This window comes from Mustela putorius, unplaced genomic scaffold, assembly GCF_011764305.1.
Source record: "Mustela putorius furo isolate JIRA1106 unplaced genomic scaffold, ASM1176430v1.1 tig00003949_pilon_pilon_pilon, whole genome shotgun sequence".
NCBI lineage: Eukaryota > Metazoa > Chordata > Mammalia > Carnivora > Mustelidae > Mustela > Mustela putorius.
Window position 1 is genome coordinate 7,304,704 of NW_025422093.1, and position 17,245 is coordinate 7,321,948.

Below are 17,245 nucleotides of genomic sequence, written 5' to 3' on the forward strand. Positions count from 1 at the left end.
GTATGTATTGTAAGATGATTTCCATAATCAAGCTAATTAACATATCCATCACCTCCTATACTCACCATTTTTGTGTATATAGGAAGAACAGTTGAGATCTCTCTTAGCAAATTTCAAGAATATAATACTACAGTCCCCGTGCTGTACATTAGGTTTTCAGAACTTACTAATCTTGCAGCTGCAAGTTTGTACCCTCTGATCAAATGCCCCCACTTCTCAATCTTCCAGCCTCTGGGAACCACCTTTCTATTGCCAGTTACTATGGATTAAACCTTTCTTTTTTTTAAGGTGGAATCCATTCCTTAAGAGAATATTTCCAACTAGTTGCATGACATGTCCCAACAGACCCCTAGCAGTTTGCCGTTTCACTCAGTGTCTGCTGTGGATCACAATACTTGGAATACTGATTGTAGGCACTGCCACAGCATTTTACTGATGGATCATCTCACATCCTGCTTTCAGCTTCATTGCGGTCTAGGTACGACCATTAGCTCTTGCAGACAAAGAAGCTGGGGCAGAGAGAAGTATTTCATTTGCCCAGTATCACTAGATAACAGAGCTGAGACTAGAATTTAGGTCTGGTGGCTACTAGACCAATTCTGTGGCTGACCACTAGGTTGCCACTCTAATACACCAAGCGTGGCTGACCTGACAAAACATGTTCACCATGGGAAAGTCGGTATTTACACAAGTATTTGTCACAGCCCAAACCCCACCATTGTTGGCGAATCTAGCAGGCTACTTCCTGCTGTCTGATAAGACGATGCTCTCCTAAAAGCTCCGTAAGGGGCTGTAATGTTCTATCAATTTAAGAAATTAATTATCTCCACTTATAAAAACCATAGGTAAAGTTCAGGATTATTATAATCTGTGCTTCTGTTCACATTACATTTTAGAATGTTCACTTTTTTTTTTATTATGTTAGCCAACATCTAATACGACATTAGTTTTTGATGTAACGTTCAACGATTTGTTAGTTGCATATAAACACCCAGGGCTCATCACCACACATGCCCTCCTTAATACCCATCACCTGGCTACCCCAGTCCCCCACCCCCACCCCCCTTCTGTAACCCTAAGTTTGTGTTCCGGAGTCCTGAGTTTCTCACAGTTTGCCTCCCTCCCTGACTTCTTCCCATTCAGTTTTGCCTCCCTTCCCCTGTGGTCCTCCGCGCTATCCCTAGAATTTTCAAATCACTTTGACAATACTCGGGTCATTCCATTCTTACAGTGAATCGGGACAAATAGTCTCATCCGCCGGTTACACCCATGCAGCAATGGAGGTGCAGCGAGGTGTTTGACTTGTCCCTGTCTGGGCAGTGAAGTGCTATAGCCAAAGTCGAACCCAAGTCATGTACTCTTGGTCTAAGGGAACTGAAACCCACATGGGTTCCCCTGCCCTGGTCCTGTGCAGTGTGTGGCCAAGAGGTAACATTATCCTTGCAAGCCTTTCCTTTCATGGGCTCCTAGTCTCGTGCCATCAGTCAACTGTTTTTCAAGTGAACTGTGTTTAGAGCTTTTCAGATTAAATGCACTGAGTTTTGACCTGAGAGTATGAGGTCTACCTGGTGCCATTAGCCATAGCCCATCAATGCCACCAGTTCATCTACAGGACTCCCTTCTGCTGGCTCCCAGGGACAGCAGAGCTGACAGAGAAGGACTTTCCCTGGTGTCCTCCAGTACTGGGGTTTGACAGTTGGCAGCCTGGAAAAGTATGTAATACTGAAGGGAATCGAGTGGTTCTTTCTTTTCCTCGCATATTTACTTTCTGGGCCCGTGCCTCTTTTCTTCTGTGCTGGGGCATTTATTTCCAGACCTGGGCATTTGGGTGTGTCGTCTTATAAAGCCAGTGTGTACTTGCTCTTCTCTTTCCTCTGATGAATAGTGCTAGTGAGAAGCTATTTTTGGAAAGTATTAAGCTCATGGAGACAGTGATATCATCATTAGTCAGGCCTTGGACTCTATTGAATAACATGCATTTTGATTCTAATAGGGTCCTTGACATCACTTCCAAGATGAAGAAGAGTGTGCCTATTATTCATATCATTTCTGCTGTGGGAGTAGGAGGTCTTACTAAGTCAGTGTAAATCTTTCCTTAACACAGTGTCCTACTTAAGCTGCCCAGTGCAGGGAGTTGATTTTGTGTCATCACATTTTTGAAGTTTCTCTCCGAACTTCAGTTTCCTCATCTGTGAAATGGGTATCATATGACCCCTAGTGCCACTAGGTTCCGAGGACTCAGAGGATAAATGAATGTAAAGGTCTGGGACAGGGCTTGACACGGAGCTGACACGCAGTAAGTTTTGGTATTGCTGTTGTCAACATGGGAATTGAAGCATTTTTGAATCAATAACTAAGTCCTACACATTTATAAGATGCATTTTTCTAATTGAATGGGCGCCATTGATTTGATATACACGGTCTGTGTATATAACTGTAAAGGACCAGTGCTGGCACTGGAACATTTTTGTTTGTACGTGTTTTCCCCAGATTATCACATTTTAGCAAATGAGTTAATATAAATGAAAGCCCTTTGAAAAGCAGAAATGACTACACATATAAAGAAACGTCAATATGACTCCATGCCAGCCCTGACCTTAGTGCCAGATTTTTTGGTGTACATTTGTATTTAATCTCCACAGCAACCAACCCTCAGTTTGCAAATGAGGAAACTAAGACTAAGAAAAGCTAAGAAATACCCTTTGGATCATGAAGCCAGGAAGCCATGTTGGGGCATCTCCAAAAGGGCTTTCAGTAAAGAAAGATAAGGAAAGGTCAAAAGCAAAATATTTCCTTTATTCCTACTGGAGGCCAGGTCGAGGGCTGGCTTAGTGTTGGAGGCACGTAGGCGTGCTAACCGAACCACTGAAATAGACACGTAGCCTCTATGGTGGCCCACATCGCCAATGCTGGGGCAGGCATACCCTTCAAGGAAGTAAGCTTCAGGGCGCTGAGGGGCATGTGTGCTCTCTGGGCCCAAGCTCAAGCCCAGGACAGTGAACACTGGGTTTGAGCAGAGCCTTCCCAGCTACCTTTTCCCAGATCTACCAGCCAAATAAATCACTCCACCTCTCCAGGGCCCAATGTAAAGGGATAGGAAGAGGACCATAGTTACACAACTGACTTACCTTGCCAAAGTTGAAAACTCAGGGCGGGGAATGAAGTGTTCTCCATTAAGAAGTAGCAAAGGCAATTTTTAAATCTAGGTCTGCCAACTTTTTCCATTAAACCCTGGGGACACCCTACTTGTGGTGGGAAGCTCAAGAGCCAATCTAGTTCATTTTTTTAACCATCACCATAATGTGATATCCTGTTTATTGTTTTAAATGTCTATTTGTTCCGTAACCAGATAGAGGAAAAGCTTTTTGTTGGTACCATAGTACCATTCACAATAACATGACAGAACCTTCTGGAATTTATATTGTTTATTAAAATAAATAAAATAGGGGCACCTGGGTAGCTCAGTGGGTTAAGCCTCTGCCTTTGGCTCAGGTCATGATCTCAGGGTCCTGGGATCGAGTTCCCCATCGGGCTCTCTGCTCAGCAGGGAGCCTGCTTCCCCCTCCCTCTCTATGCCTACCTGCCTCTCTGCCTGCTTGTGGTCTCTGTCAAATAAATAAATAAAATTTTTTAAAAAATAAATTAAATTTCAGTTTTAAGTAAGTGCTAATCTATAGAATTTAGAAAGGGAGCTTTCACCCTTTGGTGACAAGGAGATCAGAAGTGAAGCTACAAATTCAGTCTCTTTCTATAAAAAATATAGGTTCTGTCCAATTGCCTTATTTTGTGTTTCTATGGATGCTACAGAGGAAGAGCACGTTTTTGTGTTTAGCTTATTAAAATTGGTAAGTCTGGTCATAAGCCTAAGCAAACCTCTCTGGGGGAAAAAAAAACTGGGACAAATATTGGGATATACATGTCATCATTCTGATCAAGTATATCTGCTCATTATACATTGGTTCATTTGTGTTATGACCAAGTTTTGATGAGTGGCAGAGAGCTTGGACAGTACAGGAGTCAGGAAGGGCTGACAGGGACTTGGGATCCAAGTGCTGGCATGCTTTCACCTCCATAAATAGTACATGATGGTGGTGATACCTTCTTGCATGGTATAATTCATTGTTTCAATAATTAATGTTGCCAGTGCATGTTGCTAAGAGTACCAAAGGTAAATAATTTACTGTAATTACCAAAGAGGTGTGGTATTACTTATTTATTAGAACTTTGAAAAAAAAAAATGGGTCCTTTGTGAAAAATGACCTCGGGACCCCAAAGATAGGAATTATAGTTTGCTAAAAAATTAAATACAGTGAGCATCACTACCCATATTTTATTTGCCCTATTCTGAAGGTTAGTTGGTTGGGGTCTTCAAAAGTCAATAAAATTGGTAAATAAAGCCAGACTAACACCAACACATAATCTACAGTCAACTCATGTAGAATTGGGGAACTTTCTGAAGTGATGATGTGTTATTCTTTTGGGGTTAGGACCTTGCTGTTGTGGTCTCTTACTCTTTTCCAATTCGATTTCAGGGCTTTAAAAAAAAAAAAAAAAAAAAAAACTTTGTAATTCACAGTAAGTTTTTAAATTTGTGTTTTATTTTTTTTTAAAGATTTTATTTATTTATTTGACAGAGAGAGACACAGCGAGAGAGGGAACATAGCTGGGGGAGTGGGGAGGGAGAAGCAGGCTTCCTGCTGAGCCAGGAGCTCAATGGCGGGGCTGGATCCCAGGACCCTGGGACCATGACCTGAGCCAAAGGCTGATGCTTAACAACTGAGCCATCCAGGCATCCCCAAATTTATGTTTTGTTATCGAAGTTATGCAAACAAATAAGCCATGTCATTTTATAAGATGTTCTCATTAGGAAAGAGAATCTCCACATACATCTTCAGCCTCCAGTTTCTCCTCTCTAGAGACAACTCCTCAAAGTACATTTCGAACAATCTTGTTACGTGCTTCTGTGTCTCCAAATAATATGTATATGTGGCCTCCTGTTGGCTTTTTCCCATTTCAGGAGTTATTTGTCGACTTCCCAAAATGGAAGATGAAGTTTTGACTGTTTGAATACCTCTTCCCTCTGACCACACACACTTTCCATCCCCCCCATTTCCCCAAAACAGTTGTGTTTTATTTCGGCTCTGCCAGTATTTAGTGCTTCTCGTATTTTACCTATATAAATATTATCCACAGATGTGAAGTGTGTTATGATTGTATTTTCTCTTGGGCACAATATTTTGCTTTCCCTAGATGTTTTTCATTTACTTGGTGTTTTCTATATGTATTCCTAGTCCAGCCCCCAAACCCCTCCCCAGTTGTGCCAGTCTCCTCTAATATGTTCACACTCATCAGCTGTTCTATAAATTTCATCTGCTTAATTCATCTCTCTTTGAGCTTTCTTACTTGTCAGTAAGTTCCTTTTAGGCCCACTGCATGGATGTCCTCCTGGGTCTTCCTTCGCTGTCACCATGAAAATTCCCTGTGTCTTCCATCTTCTTGGTTTAATCCTTCATTTTGATGGAGTACATTTTCCAATAGTTTCCTTACAGGGTTCGTGAGAAATCTATCTGGGGGAGGGAGTTTATATTTCTGAAAATATCTTAGTTCTGTTTTCATACTTTTGGCGGGGGGCTGGTTTTAGAATTCTGGGTTGAAATTCATTTCCTCTCAGAACACTGAAGGAATTGCTCCAATGCCCTAAACTTCAGTTTTTGCTGTTAAAAGTCTGATGGAAGTCTGTCCTGTGATCATTTCTCCTCTGTAAATCTATAGGCTCTTTCTTTGTCTCCAAGTCCTGAAAGTTCATGATGGTGTGCTATACTGCATTTACATTCATAGTACTACTCAGTCAAGTGGGTCCTTTGACTCTGGGAACTCAGGTCTTTTGCTCTCATGAAGTTTCTTGAGTTATTTCCTTGATTTCTTCTCTTCTATTTCACTGTTTTCTCTTTCTGGAACTTTTTTTGGGGGAGAGGGGAGAAAGGAAATAGGTTTGAAATTCCTGAAATGATTCTCTGCTTTCTTGTATGTTCTCCTCTTTTCTATATTTGAAGATATTCCCCTAACTTCTAGATATTTTTTTAACTTCAGCGCTGTCATATTTGTTACTTTCTTTGAGTTATTTTTTCTTGTTTTTTTGTTTGTTTTTAGTATTTTATTGCTTTATAAGTAGAAGAAGATCTCATCTCTCTCTGGACATCAATGAAAATTTTTAAGCTTTCTTCTCCCTGAAGTCCCTCTATTTCTTCCAGTTTGCTCTTGTTCCATTTACTTATTTGTTTATTTTATTCCTCATATACTTCTCAACCATGCAGTGACTTTTGACCACGGAGCTCAGTGAAAGCTCTCTCCATGGTGGAGAGCTTGCCATCCATGATTTCTACTCAAATGAGGGGCCAGGGACATGTTACTGGGAAATCCCAATTCTCAGTGAATCCTAAGTCACTGGGAAATCCCTGTGAAGACGTCCCAGTTTCTGCCTGGAGGCTCTGTCCCTGTCGGGCTGGGGACCAGTAAAGGAAGGCTGTTCCCTCCTCATGTAGCTTCTGCCTTACTCTCCTCTTCCCAGAGTCCCGTTACATGTAGGAAAACTATTCACCATGTTCCATAGGTCACTCATATGATTTTCTGTAGTTTCCGTTCTTTTATTAAATCCTTTCTTTTGTACATTTTTCCATTTACACTTCCAATTTTCTGACCCTGTTTCTGTTGTGTCTCATCAAGAACTGAATTGTATTTACAAGTGAACAAATGCCCATTTGATTTTTTCTTACGTGTATTCCAGGGCTCTATTATATCAGCCACCTTTCGGGGTGCCTGGGTGGCTCAGTGGTTAAGCAGCTGCCTTCAGCTTGGGTCATGATCCCAGAGTCATGGGATCAAGCCCTGTATGCATCTCCGTACTCTGCAGGAAGCCTGCTTCTCCCTCTCTCACTCCCCCTGCTTGTGTTTCCTCTCTCTCTGTCTCTCTCGATCTCTCTCTGTCAAATAAATAAAATCTTAAAAAAAAAAAATCAACCCCCTTTTAACTTCTTTCCTATGTTTTTCCCTGTTTTCTTTAACAAACTAATCAGAGCCGTCGTGAAGTTCTTACTTGCTTACTTCAAAATGTAGGATGACCTGGGAGTCTGTTTATAGTATCTGTTTTATTTTGTTTTTTGTTCATGTGCTCTGCCCATGCTTGGCAATTTCTCACTGCAAGCGGGACATGGTATATAAAAAGCTGTAGGCAGGACACACCCGCTGATGATGTCATTCTCCACAGAGGGCGCTCCCTGCCTCTGCTGGGCAAACAGTGGTGGCTGATTATTTCAATCCCAGTCAAGGTTCCACTGCAATGAGGCAAAACCATTTGCAGCCCTGGTAAACTCAGACTCTCCCGGCTTTGTTCCTGGCCTTTGTGAGGATCCTTATGTGAGACTCTTGTGTGATCCCCTCCCCTGACGAGTCCCAAACTCAATTTTTCCTCATGAAACTGCCCAGAAGCAACAGTGTGCCTTTTAGAGATTTTCTGGATAGATTTTGAGCTTCCTGTTCCACACAGCCCCAGAATTGAGCAAATGTTCTTCACAGAAATCTGGAACATGCTCAAGGCTGCCCAAATCTCCACAGAACCCCCCTTGGTTTTTCTATTCCCCAATAGTAGCGCGCTGGTACAAAGCCCCAATTCTGTCTGTACACATCATTGACAAAGGCAGCCAAGTTAAAAATGGCGACAGAAAGTCCACGCAGCTCTTCAAGGTCCTCCCCTCCCTCAGCTGCGCTCGCTGCTCTCTGAGCCCATTTCTGTAACTATCTGGTGTGGCAGCCACAGTGGGTTTCTACTCCAGGCTCTGCCCCCCTTGGAAAACAAAAGTCACCAAGATTGATTTTATTTTTTTTTAATATGGGAAAGAATTTTATACTTGTAAAATTAATTGGGAGGTGTGTTCAAGTCATTAAAATCATGGTTAGCATTTCCACATTGATGTACCTTTTGCCCATAGAACGTCATTCACTGGTGATTCGGAAAATACTGCTTTACTAATTTATGCAAATCTTTATATTGTTGGCACACATTTCTTATCCAAAAGGAATATATCACATTTGTTCATATCACCACTGAGCTCATTAGACGTGGACAAAAGTTTCTGAAATTCTAATTTGCTTGAAAGCTCAGATTTTATCATTAACAAATAATCCATCAGTTACTTTCCTTGAACTGACAGAATCAAACTGTTCATTCTCAAGAAAATAATGTCAAAACCGAAGTCAAAATTATCATAGTTTTGCATATACTATAGTATATACTATTTGCATATGCTATACATATATACTGTGTTTCATGGAAAAGTCGCTTCTCAGTTTACATCTCAAATGCCTTTCTTCCCGCCGATGATCATAACTTTAGTAATCAGCAGGCGTGCTTTGTGTCTACTTCCGGTTTGAAATCTGTGACATTCCTTTTGTCATGCCAGTTACTCAGGATGCTTTCTTAAAAGATTGAAATAATACAACATATCAATAAGCTTTGGCTCCTGCTCTTGAAACTTCAATGTAGACCTACAGACCTAGAGTACAAATTGTTTATTTTCACTCTCTGGACTTAGACAGACATACAGGTGTATTTGTAGGTACAGAGAAACAGTGTGTTGTGTGGGTTGTTGATGCCATATATCATTTTATTTTGCAGCATCTAACATTCACAAGAGAATTTGATTCAGATTCTCTAAGACATTATAGCTGGGCTGCAGATACCTTGGACAATGTCAATCTTGTCTCAAGTCCTGTTCATTCTGGGTAAGTAATCTAAAACTCACTTTTCTTTATCCTGTTAAATGAACATTACATTTATTATTTGGAGTTATAAATTCATATCAACAAGCTTCATATGTATGAAATCCTGGTCTTCTGAAGACTTCATTAGTGAGTATATGTGATGTATATTTGTAAGTCATTAGTCATTTTTTTCCTCTGAGCAAAATGGTATATCTGTTTTTTGTTGAAGGAAGCACAGTGATAGAGAGGAAGAGAATTAGAGTATTGGTACATAAAAGTTTCTTGCCTTTTTGGTGCTATTTCCAGGTCTTTAATTTTTCTTTTCAATTAAAAAAAATTAAGTCTAGTCATTTCCCTTCATTTTACCTGATTGAAATCAAGTTTTATTTCTGAGTGCTTAATTTTTCTTTCTAATGAAAAATTCAATATGGAGGTCTGTCTGATCATTTACCTCACTGACTGCTTTCATGCTTTGCTTTGAGCCTGAAATCTCCAGGCCAAGTTTGGTACCTTCTGTATTCCTGAAATAAGATTATGCTTAAGTTGTATTAAATTATAACTAGAAGAAGAGAAATTAATTTTAAAATGGAAAGAAAGGAATTCACTTTTAAAAAGTGAAGGTACCAATGTGTGTACCCTAGGGGCGCAGTGGTAAAAACCACATGGGACAGGCTCCTCCCTGCTGTCCCACTGGTGGCGGAACCTGGGGTAGGTGGTGGGAAGCAGGTGGTAGGTGCTCCAACTGCCGACCTGATCATCACTGTATATTTTGATGTGGGATTCTTTACCTTTTGGTAATTAAAACATGGGGTAATTGAATCTCCTCAAATAGAATGCAAATAATTGAGAGGCTGAAAAACATCCAGGTGTTTTCACTTCTGAAACTGGCATTTGGGCCATAAATTAGTTGTGACCCAGAACAAGGGTGGATTAGCTTGCAATTAAATAAATTAACACTAATTAACATTACTGAAATGCTGTATGTATTCCATGAAGTATTTTCTGCTGCTTTTAATTGAAATAAATGTTATAGCTAATGTTTACCTTTGTATGTGCCTGGCATTGTGTTAAATGTTTTACATGTATTATCCTACTTAATTTTTGTTTGAACCTTGAAATGACACTGGGAGGTAGGTTTTACTCATTACCCCCATTCTATAGAAGAAAAGTGAGACTCAGAATGATGCTGCAGGTTATTTGAAGCATTCTTACAGAATTGTGGCTTGTGGCACAAGGATGTGCGGTATCATTCAAATGGAAATAATTGACATGAAAGGGCTTTATCAACTATAAACCACATGGCAGTCTTCGACTCATTAACACTGCATTTCTTTAACTCAATCAGAAAAATCTTAATTATAGTCACATTAATTTTTAATTGCTTAAAATATTTACACCACCGATGTTAGATGTTTATGGATCTAACATTGAAAATGCAAAAAAAAAAGAAAAAAAAAAAGAAAAAAAAATCAGTTGAGAAGGAAAATAAAAAATACCCGGGACACACTCTGTGAGCAGCATGTTCAAGAGTTCCTTGTATCAAGCTTAGTGAATTGTTGCCGTGTCTCAAAGACCTAGAAACAGCATCTTGTATTCTCCACACAGGAAAGAAAAGTACTAGGGTCCAATTCAGTCAGCTCTTAGGCTTTGCTTCAAAGGATGGTTTGAACTTCAATGAGGAGTTAAGGGAGCACAGAATAATAAAATCAGAAGTAGACTTTCCCATACACAGGAAACAGTGAAATATTTGAATATGTGCATTCTCTCTCTCCTTCCTCCTGAATTTATTGAAGACAGTGGCCATGTCCGGGAGAGCAAAAATAATGGCAGTTAGTGTGGGCGTATTTGAAAAGGAAACTACAGACGTGGCATACACTCAGAAACGATTCCCTAATGCCAGGTCCGGGGAGTAGCTTCTGTAGCCACGTAAAACAAATATTTCTCCAGGTTGTCCCACAAATGCCAGATGCCTTGGTTTCACTCTCTGATGGTTTTTATTTTTTCTTTGCTTATCATTGACATTTTCTGTTGCCTGCTTCTAATTATCTTACATTAATTTTTTCCCATTTGCTTCTAAATTATTTTGCAGCTATTCTTCTCCACTTCCTCAGTATGATTCAAGGTGATAACTGTGTCTTTGATGTGAACCATCCTTTTTTGTATTTTTAATTTATGTGAAGTTTTCCCGCAGTTAGATGTGTCAATGTCTGTAATCTGCTTTCGTCATCCCGCTGTTCTTTAAAAGTAGAATCATCCATGTGTTAGTTTTAGGATCATTTGTAGAATTTCTGCTTTAGTGTAAGTATTAATAAGATGCAACCAATATGATTAAACATCACCTTCTGATTTGTTTCTAAGAAGTTATTTTGCATGAGATTTTATTTTGCACAGAATATGTAAGGAATGAGTTTGGAAAACAAATCACTGTATTTCATGATTGTTACTGAATAATAGGAGCCTATCCTGCTTAACATTTATTCTCACCTCTCCTCAGTCAACTGGCTCTTAAAGTTGAAAACCTTAAAACAATAAATGATTGCTAATGAATACCAGGGGGGCAGTGGGTGCTATGGGGAACCCAGAGAAAGAGCTTCTTCTAATTTGTTGTTAAAATTGTCTAAGACCTGTTTTTTCCATTTGGTTCTGATATTCTTTGTACTTTGGATATATTTTTTTACGATCTTATTTATTTGACAGAGAGAGTTCACAAGTAGGCAGAGAGGCAGAGAAAGAGAGAAGCAGGCCCCTTGCCAAGCAGAGAGCTCGATGCGGGACTCAGTCCCAGGACCCCAAGATCACGACCTGAGCAAAGGCAAAGGCTTAACCCACTGAGCCACCAGGCGCCCCTGTACTTTGGATATTTTTATATCAACATGAATATCTGCTCAGCAGATATAGATCTTTTTCATATAGATATATTTTTAGTATTAGTAACCTCGTCTGACCTAGGCAGTTCCTAAGCACCCTTAACACAAGAGTTTTTGTTCAGTGGCTCACTCAGTAAGCATTTATTATGTCTTTGGGAACTGTGCTCGGCTCTGCAGGTCAAGCAGTGAACAAGACAGGCCTGATCTGAAATACCATTCTATATGGTTGGCATCAGCTGTCATGTAAACACTCCAGTGTTTATTTGTACTAATACAACCAAATTTTCAAACCCAGAGTTTATTTTTTTGAAGTTTTATTTAAGTGATCTCTACACCCAGCATGGGGCTCAAACTCATGACCCCAAGATCAAGAGTCAGATACTCCACCAAGTGAGCCAGCCACATGACCCCCAGAGTTTGTCTTGAATCATTCTGTTGCTTTTACTCCCAATCAGGAGTTGATTTTCAGTATTGACTGCTGAGAAGGATCAGGTTTTGTCTTGGGCTTCTTTATAAAGTTGCCCTGTTGTCTTCATTACTGAGTAAAGGTCGCGCTAAGTATGTGTATGTCTAAGACAGTGTGGGCTCACCAGAGCAGTCTCACGTGAGCCTTGTTATCATTTAGCACTGGAGGCAATTGATGTGGACACTTGCACAAGGAAACAAGTACCTCTGTCTTTGACTTGGGAGTTGTGTGTTTGTCTTGTTTTGGAGGAGGTCAGTCTCTTCCCCTCTTACTTTGAATACGATACTGGTTCCAGCCTCTCGAAGTAGGTCTAATGTTAAAAAAAGAAAAAAAAAAATCCAGAGGAAAATCGCTTAATCTAAAATAAGCAGAAGCGTGTGAGAATGATTGTGCCTAACTGATGACCAGAGTTGGTTCTGAACATCTGATTGGCTAAAAATTGAGCCCCATGATCTTGCCTTTCTCCACGGGAATGTCAGACCAGTTTGCTTTGTTGGAGAGGTTCCTCTTCTGAGGTCCAGAAGCATCACTCTTAAGGAAAGGGTCCCCAGCTTGGACCTCCATGCAAAGTCCTAAAATCTGCTTGCAGGATGTTAGAACTGCATTTAGATGAGATATATTTAGTAGAACATTTTGATGGAGGGGATTATTCCCTCCCCTAATACTATAGCTATTCAGATAATCTTCTACTTATCAACATGTGGTGCTGCTCCAGTAATAAGCACATTTTCACATGTGAACGTTGGAATGCAGAGGGACAGATGTTCTCCTGTCTGACTTACACTCTTCCGTATGTTGGACTCATTGGTGTACATTCACTGGAGTGCTTTGTAATACCAGAGATTTGAGGAGGATGCTCTAGGAGCATGTGATAAGAATCAGGAATTAGGATATGCTATAACCCAGATAAGATACTAATAATTTCCTTACACTTTCATGTCTACATGCAGACAAGTAATTTTTCTCCATTAGCTTTAATAGAAAGACCAGTGACAATTTTAATGTACCATTTAGAGACATTTTCTAAAGGCTGTTCAGTTCTGAATGGCTGTACAGATACTTAAGTGGAGGCTATTTTAAACAGTATTAATGCCAAGTTTATACGGAAAAGACTAAATCCCTTTCCATCAAAATTGCCTGAGCAAAACTAGCCATCTGCTTTTATTCTTATATTTTGCTTTGTGGTAGTAAAAATTAAGAGTGTGCGGTATGATTCGGTATCTATTTATTTTATGAGTTGTGCATGTTAAGACATACCGTGGAGTTTCATCTGACTTGTTAGGGAGAGAAATGCCATAGTCAGCATCTGGCTAACTCCACCAATAGTTAAAATGACGCTTGAATACAGCTGAAGTCATTCACAGAGGCCACATAGAGCGGTCTCAGTTCGGGTTTTTACATGCGTGACACTCCTGTAAGAGCCAGTTTTTAATCCCAGCTTGGAAATGTTCACTGTTCCTCAATCTGAGCTTCTGACAAAGTGGCTGGCTTCTGTGAGGAGGCCAGCGTCCCACCAAAACTAAGTTCTTGTGCCCCGCTTTCTGCCCAGTTCACACGTCGAATGCATGTTTGATGTGACTCCACCGTATTTACTTCCAATGTATTTTTAAAGAGAGGAAATGATAGCTACATTGTCTGTCGTTTTAAACCCTAACGTTTAATCTCAAAATCTCCTGTGAAGATGGCATGTTTCCCTCCTTGACTTCACCTCCGGTCTTCTCCCCGCAGGTTCCTGGTTAGCTTTATGGTGGATGCAAGAGGCGGCTCCATGAGAGGGAGCCGTCACCACGGGATGAGAATCATCATCCCTCCGCGCAAGTGCACGGCGCCCACCCGCATCACCTGCCGCTTGGTAAAGAGACATAAACTGGCCAACCCACCCCCCATGGTGGAAGGAGAGGGATTAGCCAGTAGGCTGGTAGAAATGGGTCCTGCAGGGGCACAATTTTTAGGGTAAGTCATTTGATCAATTTTTGTCTTGGCCCTTGTGTGATACATTTGATTTTCTTTGCCCTTTTTAAAAACTCAAGTAGTTAACGCTTAAAACTACTTAGTTGGACCATTGCGACGGAGTACACCTTTCGTGGTGTCAAAGGTCCCAAAAGCTGTGTCATTCTCTGAAAAGCTAGTAGGCTGATACTTCCTTAACTCAGTTTGCTGGTCAAAGCTTTTACTAACCACGAAGCATGTTCTCTGCTCAGTGAGTGCACGGAACCCCAGCGGCCCCCCGTGGAAGTCAAGGCACCATTCTTAGGGAAAAATATAGATGGCGGAACTCTCTCACCACGTTGAATAAATGGCTACTATGGGTACATGTCTTTTTTAAAGATACTTTTTAGGGAACTTAATCCATGGTGATATGGGCTTTTGCAAAAAAAAAAAAAAAAAAATGAATTCATTTTCTGAGGTGGCACTTGGGTGCAAATGAGGCAGGCTCTGTCGTGACGGACAGTGTGTTCACGATTTCCCCTTCTTGTTTCTCTTCCTGCTGCATGGATGTTATTCAGTAAACTGCATCTTCCTACCAATCCTCCCCCTGTAAATGAGGGCGAGAGCTTGGTTAGCCGAATCCTGCAGCTTGGGCCTCAAGGAACAAAATTTATTGGGTAGGATCTTTATAGACAAGATACAGAATGTCTACAATTCTTTTTTCCATTTTCAATTTTTTTCTGTCACACCCATGGTCTTCTTCTTGTCTGAATTTTATTTTTATCTTTTCAGTTTTTAATGCTTTCAGTTGATGTGTGTCACTGAAAGAAACAGGAACCATAGTGGCTTGACTTAGCTGTAGCACTGCTCCCTCCCCTGTGCTTTCCAAGCATGTGGAGTTCATTGCGAGCCCCCCGCTTCATAAATCTGTGCTTCTGTAAACCTTTCTTTATTTTGAAATGTTTCAACTGGTTATGATAGTCTTTAAGACAGACTGACGATCTAATTTCAACGCAGCGTTAAGAGAAGGTATTTGGAGGCTTTGAATCAACATTTGCTGTAAAGGATATATACATGTGTGAATATATATGTGTGTACATATATATATATACATATATGTACGTGTCTGGAGTTACAGTTTTTTTAAAAGTACGTACTTATGCATACTAAGTAATCTTTATGGGCTTTGAGGAAGCCAAGTCCTCAAGAAGTAAACTGAATTTGATTAAATGTTGGGAATAGAAGATATGTAAAGAAAGCCAACGAGGCAGCAGATAGAATACTCTACTGAAGTTATTAAATTGTCTTGTTTTGTTTTGTGTAAGCTGAAATGTGTTGGTATTTGTTGTTTGTTTGCTTGTCTGTCTGATTGGTGGATTTGCCTTGGCAGTCTGCATGAAGAGACCTGTTATGAAAAGTTATGCTTGGCTTTCACCTTGGTCAAAGGCCCTGGTTCATACCTTCTCTCCAGTATTGTTGAATGTCCTACACAAAGCCACATTCTTTAAATATTTACAGAGACAGTATCTGATACATTAACCTGCAAAGATTGTATCTAGTTCTAAAAAAAAAAAAAAAAAATTTAATGTCAAATCAGACATAGTTAAAACTATGTTAAATATCTTAACTCTTGAACTTATTAACTCTCTTAGGAATACGTGATTTTGTTTCTATCAAAAAATAAAAATTTTTAAATCCTTATATATAAATTCATTTAGGATTATATAAAAAAATAAAAAATATATATAAATATAAATTTTTAAATCCTTAATTTGAGTTAATTGTAATTATTTTGCCAAAAGAAAAATTGTATTTATCAACCCACTTTAAGTGAATGCTTTTGTAATAAATGAAATGCTCCTATATTCTTATGTTATTGGATCATTGCAATGCCTCTCCCTTTATGTGCTCTTACCTATTTAAACCCATGTCTCCTATTATGACCTGTACTTAAACACATAGGTTAAGAGGTGAGGTTACATACAACCTCTGTAGGAGAATAATGATACTGTCTACTTAAATGTCATAAAATAAAGCTGCACAATCCAACTACATAAACTGTGTGTGATTGTGGTCTGCTTACTTCCATCCATCTTTTTTAGCATTTATCCTATTTTAAAAGTTAACAAAATTATTCCTGTGCTCGACTGGCTGTCTTCAATTTGCAGCCATCCTGTCCACATTCTTTGGCAAAAGGACACTGTCAAAAATTAATGTGTGGCTATATTACAATTTCAAGCCGACAAGTGCTTTTTCAGAAGTTTAAATCTTCCTGTGCAGGTTATACTAGAGTTAGGAAGTGACGTTGCCCACTACCATTTCACAAATTAAAAACGAGAGAAAGGAAGTCACTGTTGGAGTAAAGGACTATGTCGATTGATCATTTGCTTGCTAAGGGACAAACACCTGTGATCTTTCGAAGCAGGAAATCTACAGAATTTCTCTTTTCAAAGAAATGACTGTGTCCTTTTAAATCATTAGCTTTTTTGCATAATATAATATAGCTATTGTGTTTTTAAAAATGGGCCAACTTTCTTATGGTCTGTTTTCATAACTTTCAATTCCTTGATTCAAAAATCCTGTTTATATGTGCTGAATATTTTCCCCTTATTAAATCAAAATGCCTAACTGGCAGTAGGCCCTTATGAATTGTTGGTGAATGAATGAATGATGGCATGTTCTCAGGCTTCTAACATATTATTTAATTAGCAAATGATTCTGCAGCTTTGAAGTTATTCCCAACCTTAGTGGCACCTCTGATTTTCAAATGAATACTGTTGATGACACTGTTTTTGAAAATATGACACTACAAATATATTTCATTTGATCGCAAAATAATGTGGATTTTTCTTCCAGCCCTGTCATAGTGGAAATCCCTCACTTTGGGTCTATGCGAGGAAAAGAGAGAGAACTCATTGTTCTTCGAAGTGAAAATGGTGAGACGTGGAAGGAGCATCAGTTTGACAGTAAAAATGAAGATTTAACCGAACTGCTGAATGGCATGGACGAAGGTAATTATGACGACTCCTTGTCTCTGTAAATGTCAGCAAGTGACGATCAAAGTCCTGGCCGCGTTGAAGTTCACGCCACTGAAGGTCGTGTTCTGACCCGGGAGTCTGCAGCCCCGGCATTTGTTGCTGCTTTCTGAATCTCAGGCAGGAAGCTCCTTTTAATCCGACAGCCTTTTTTTCTCACAATACTAATGTACAGATAGTACATTGATGAT

General features: G+C 39.7%; 1 protein-coding gene across 6 annotated transcripts in view; it reads left to right on the plus strand.

The window, feature by feature from the left end:
- The window catches only part of ANK3 (ankyrin 3), a 671,415-nt gene that overhangs the window by 581,930 nt on the left and 72,240 nt on the right, over positions 1 to 17,245 (plus strand). For 5 of the 6 annotated variants that reach the window (XM_045069903.1, XM_045069904.1, XM_045069905.1 and 2 more), the window contains 3 exons: positions 8,672 to 8,778; positions 13,819 to 14,043; positions 16,876 to 17,030. In XM_045069903.1, the coding sequence (XP_044925838.1) occupies positions 8,672 to 8,778; positions 13,819 to 14,043; positions 16,876 to 17,030 (487 nt within the window). Of the gene's footprint in view, positions 1 to 8,671; positions 8,779 to 10,846; positions 10,880 to 13,818; positions 14,044 to 16,875; positions 17,031 to 17,245 lie in introns of all 6 variants that reach the window. The other variant, XM_045069902.1, reaches the window with a different exon arrangement.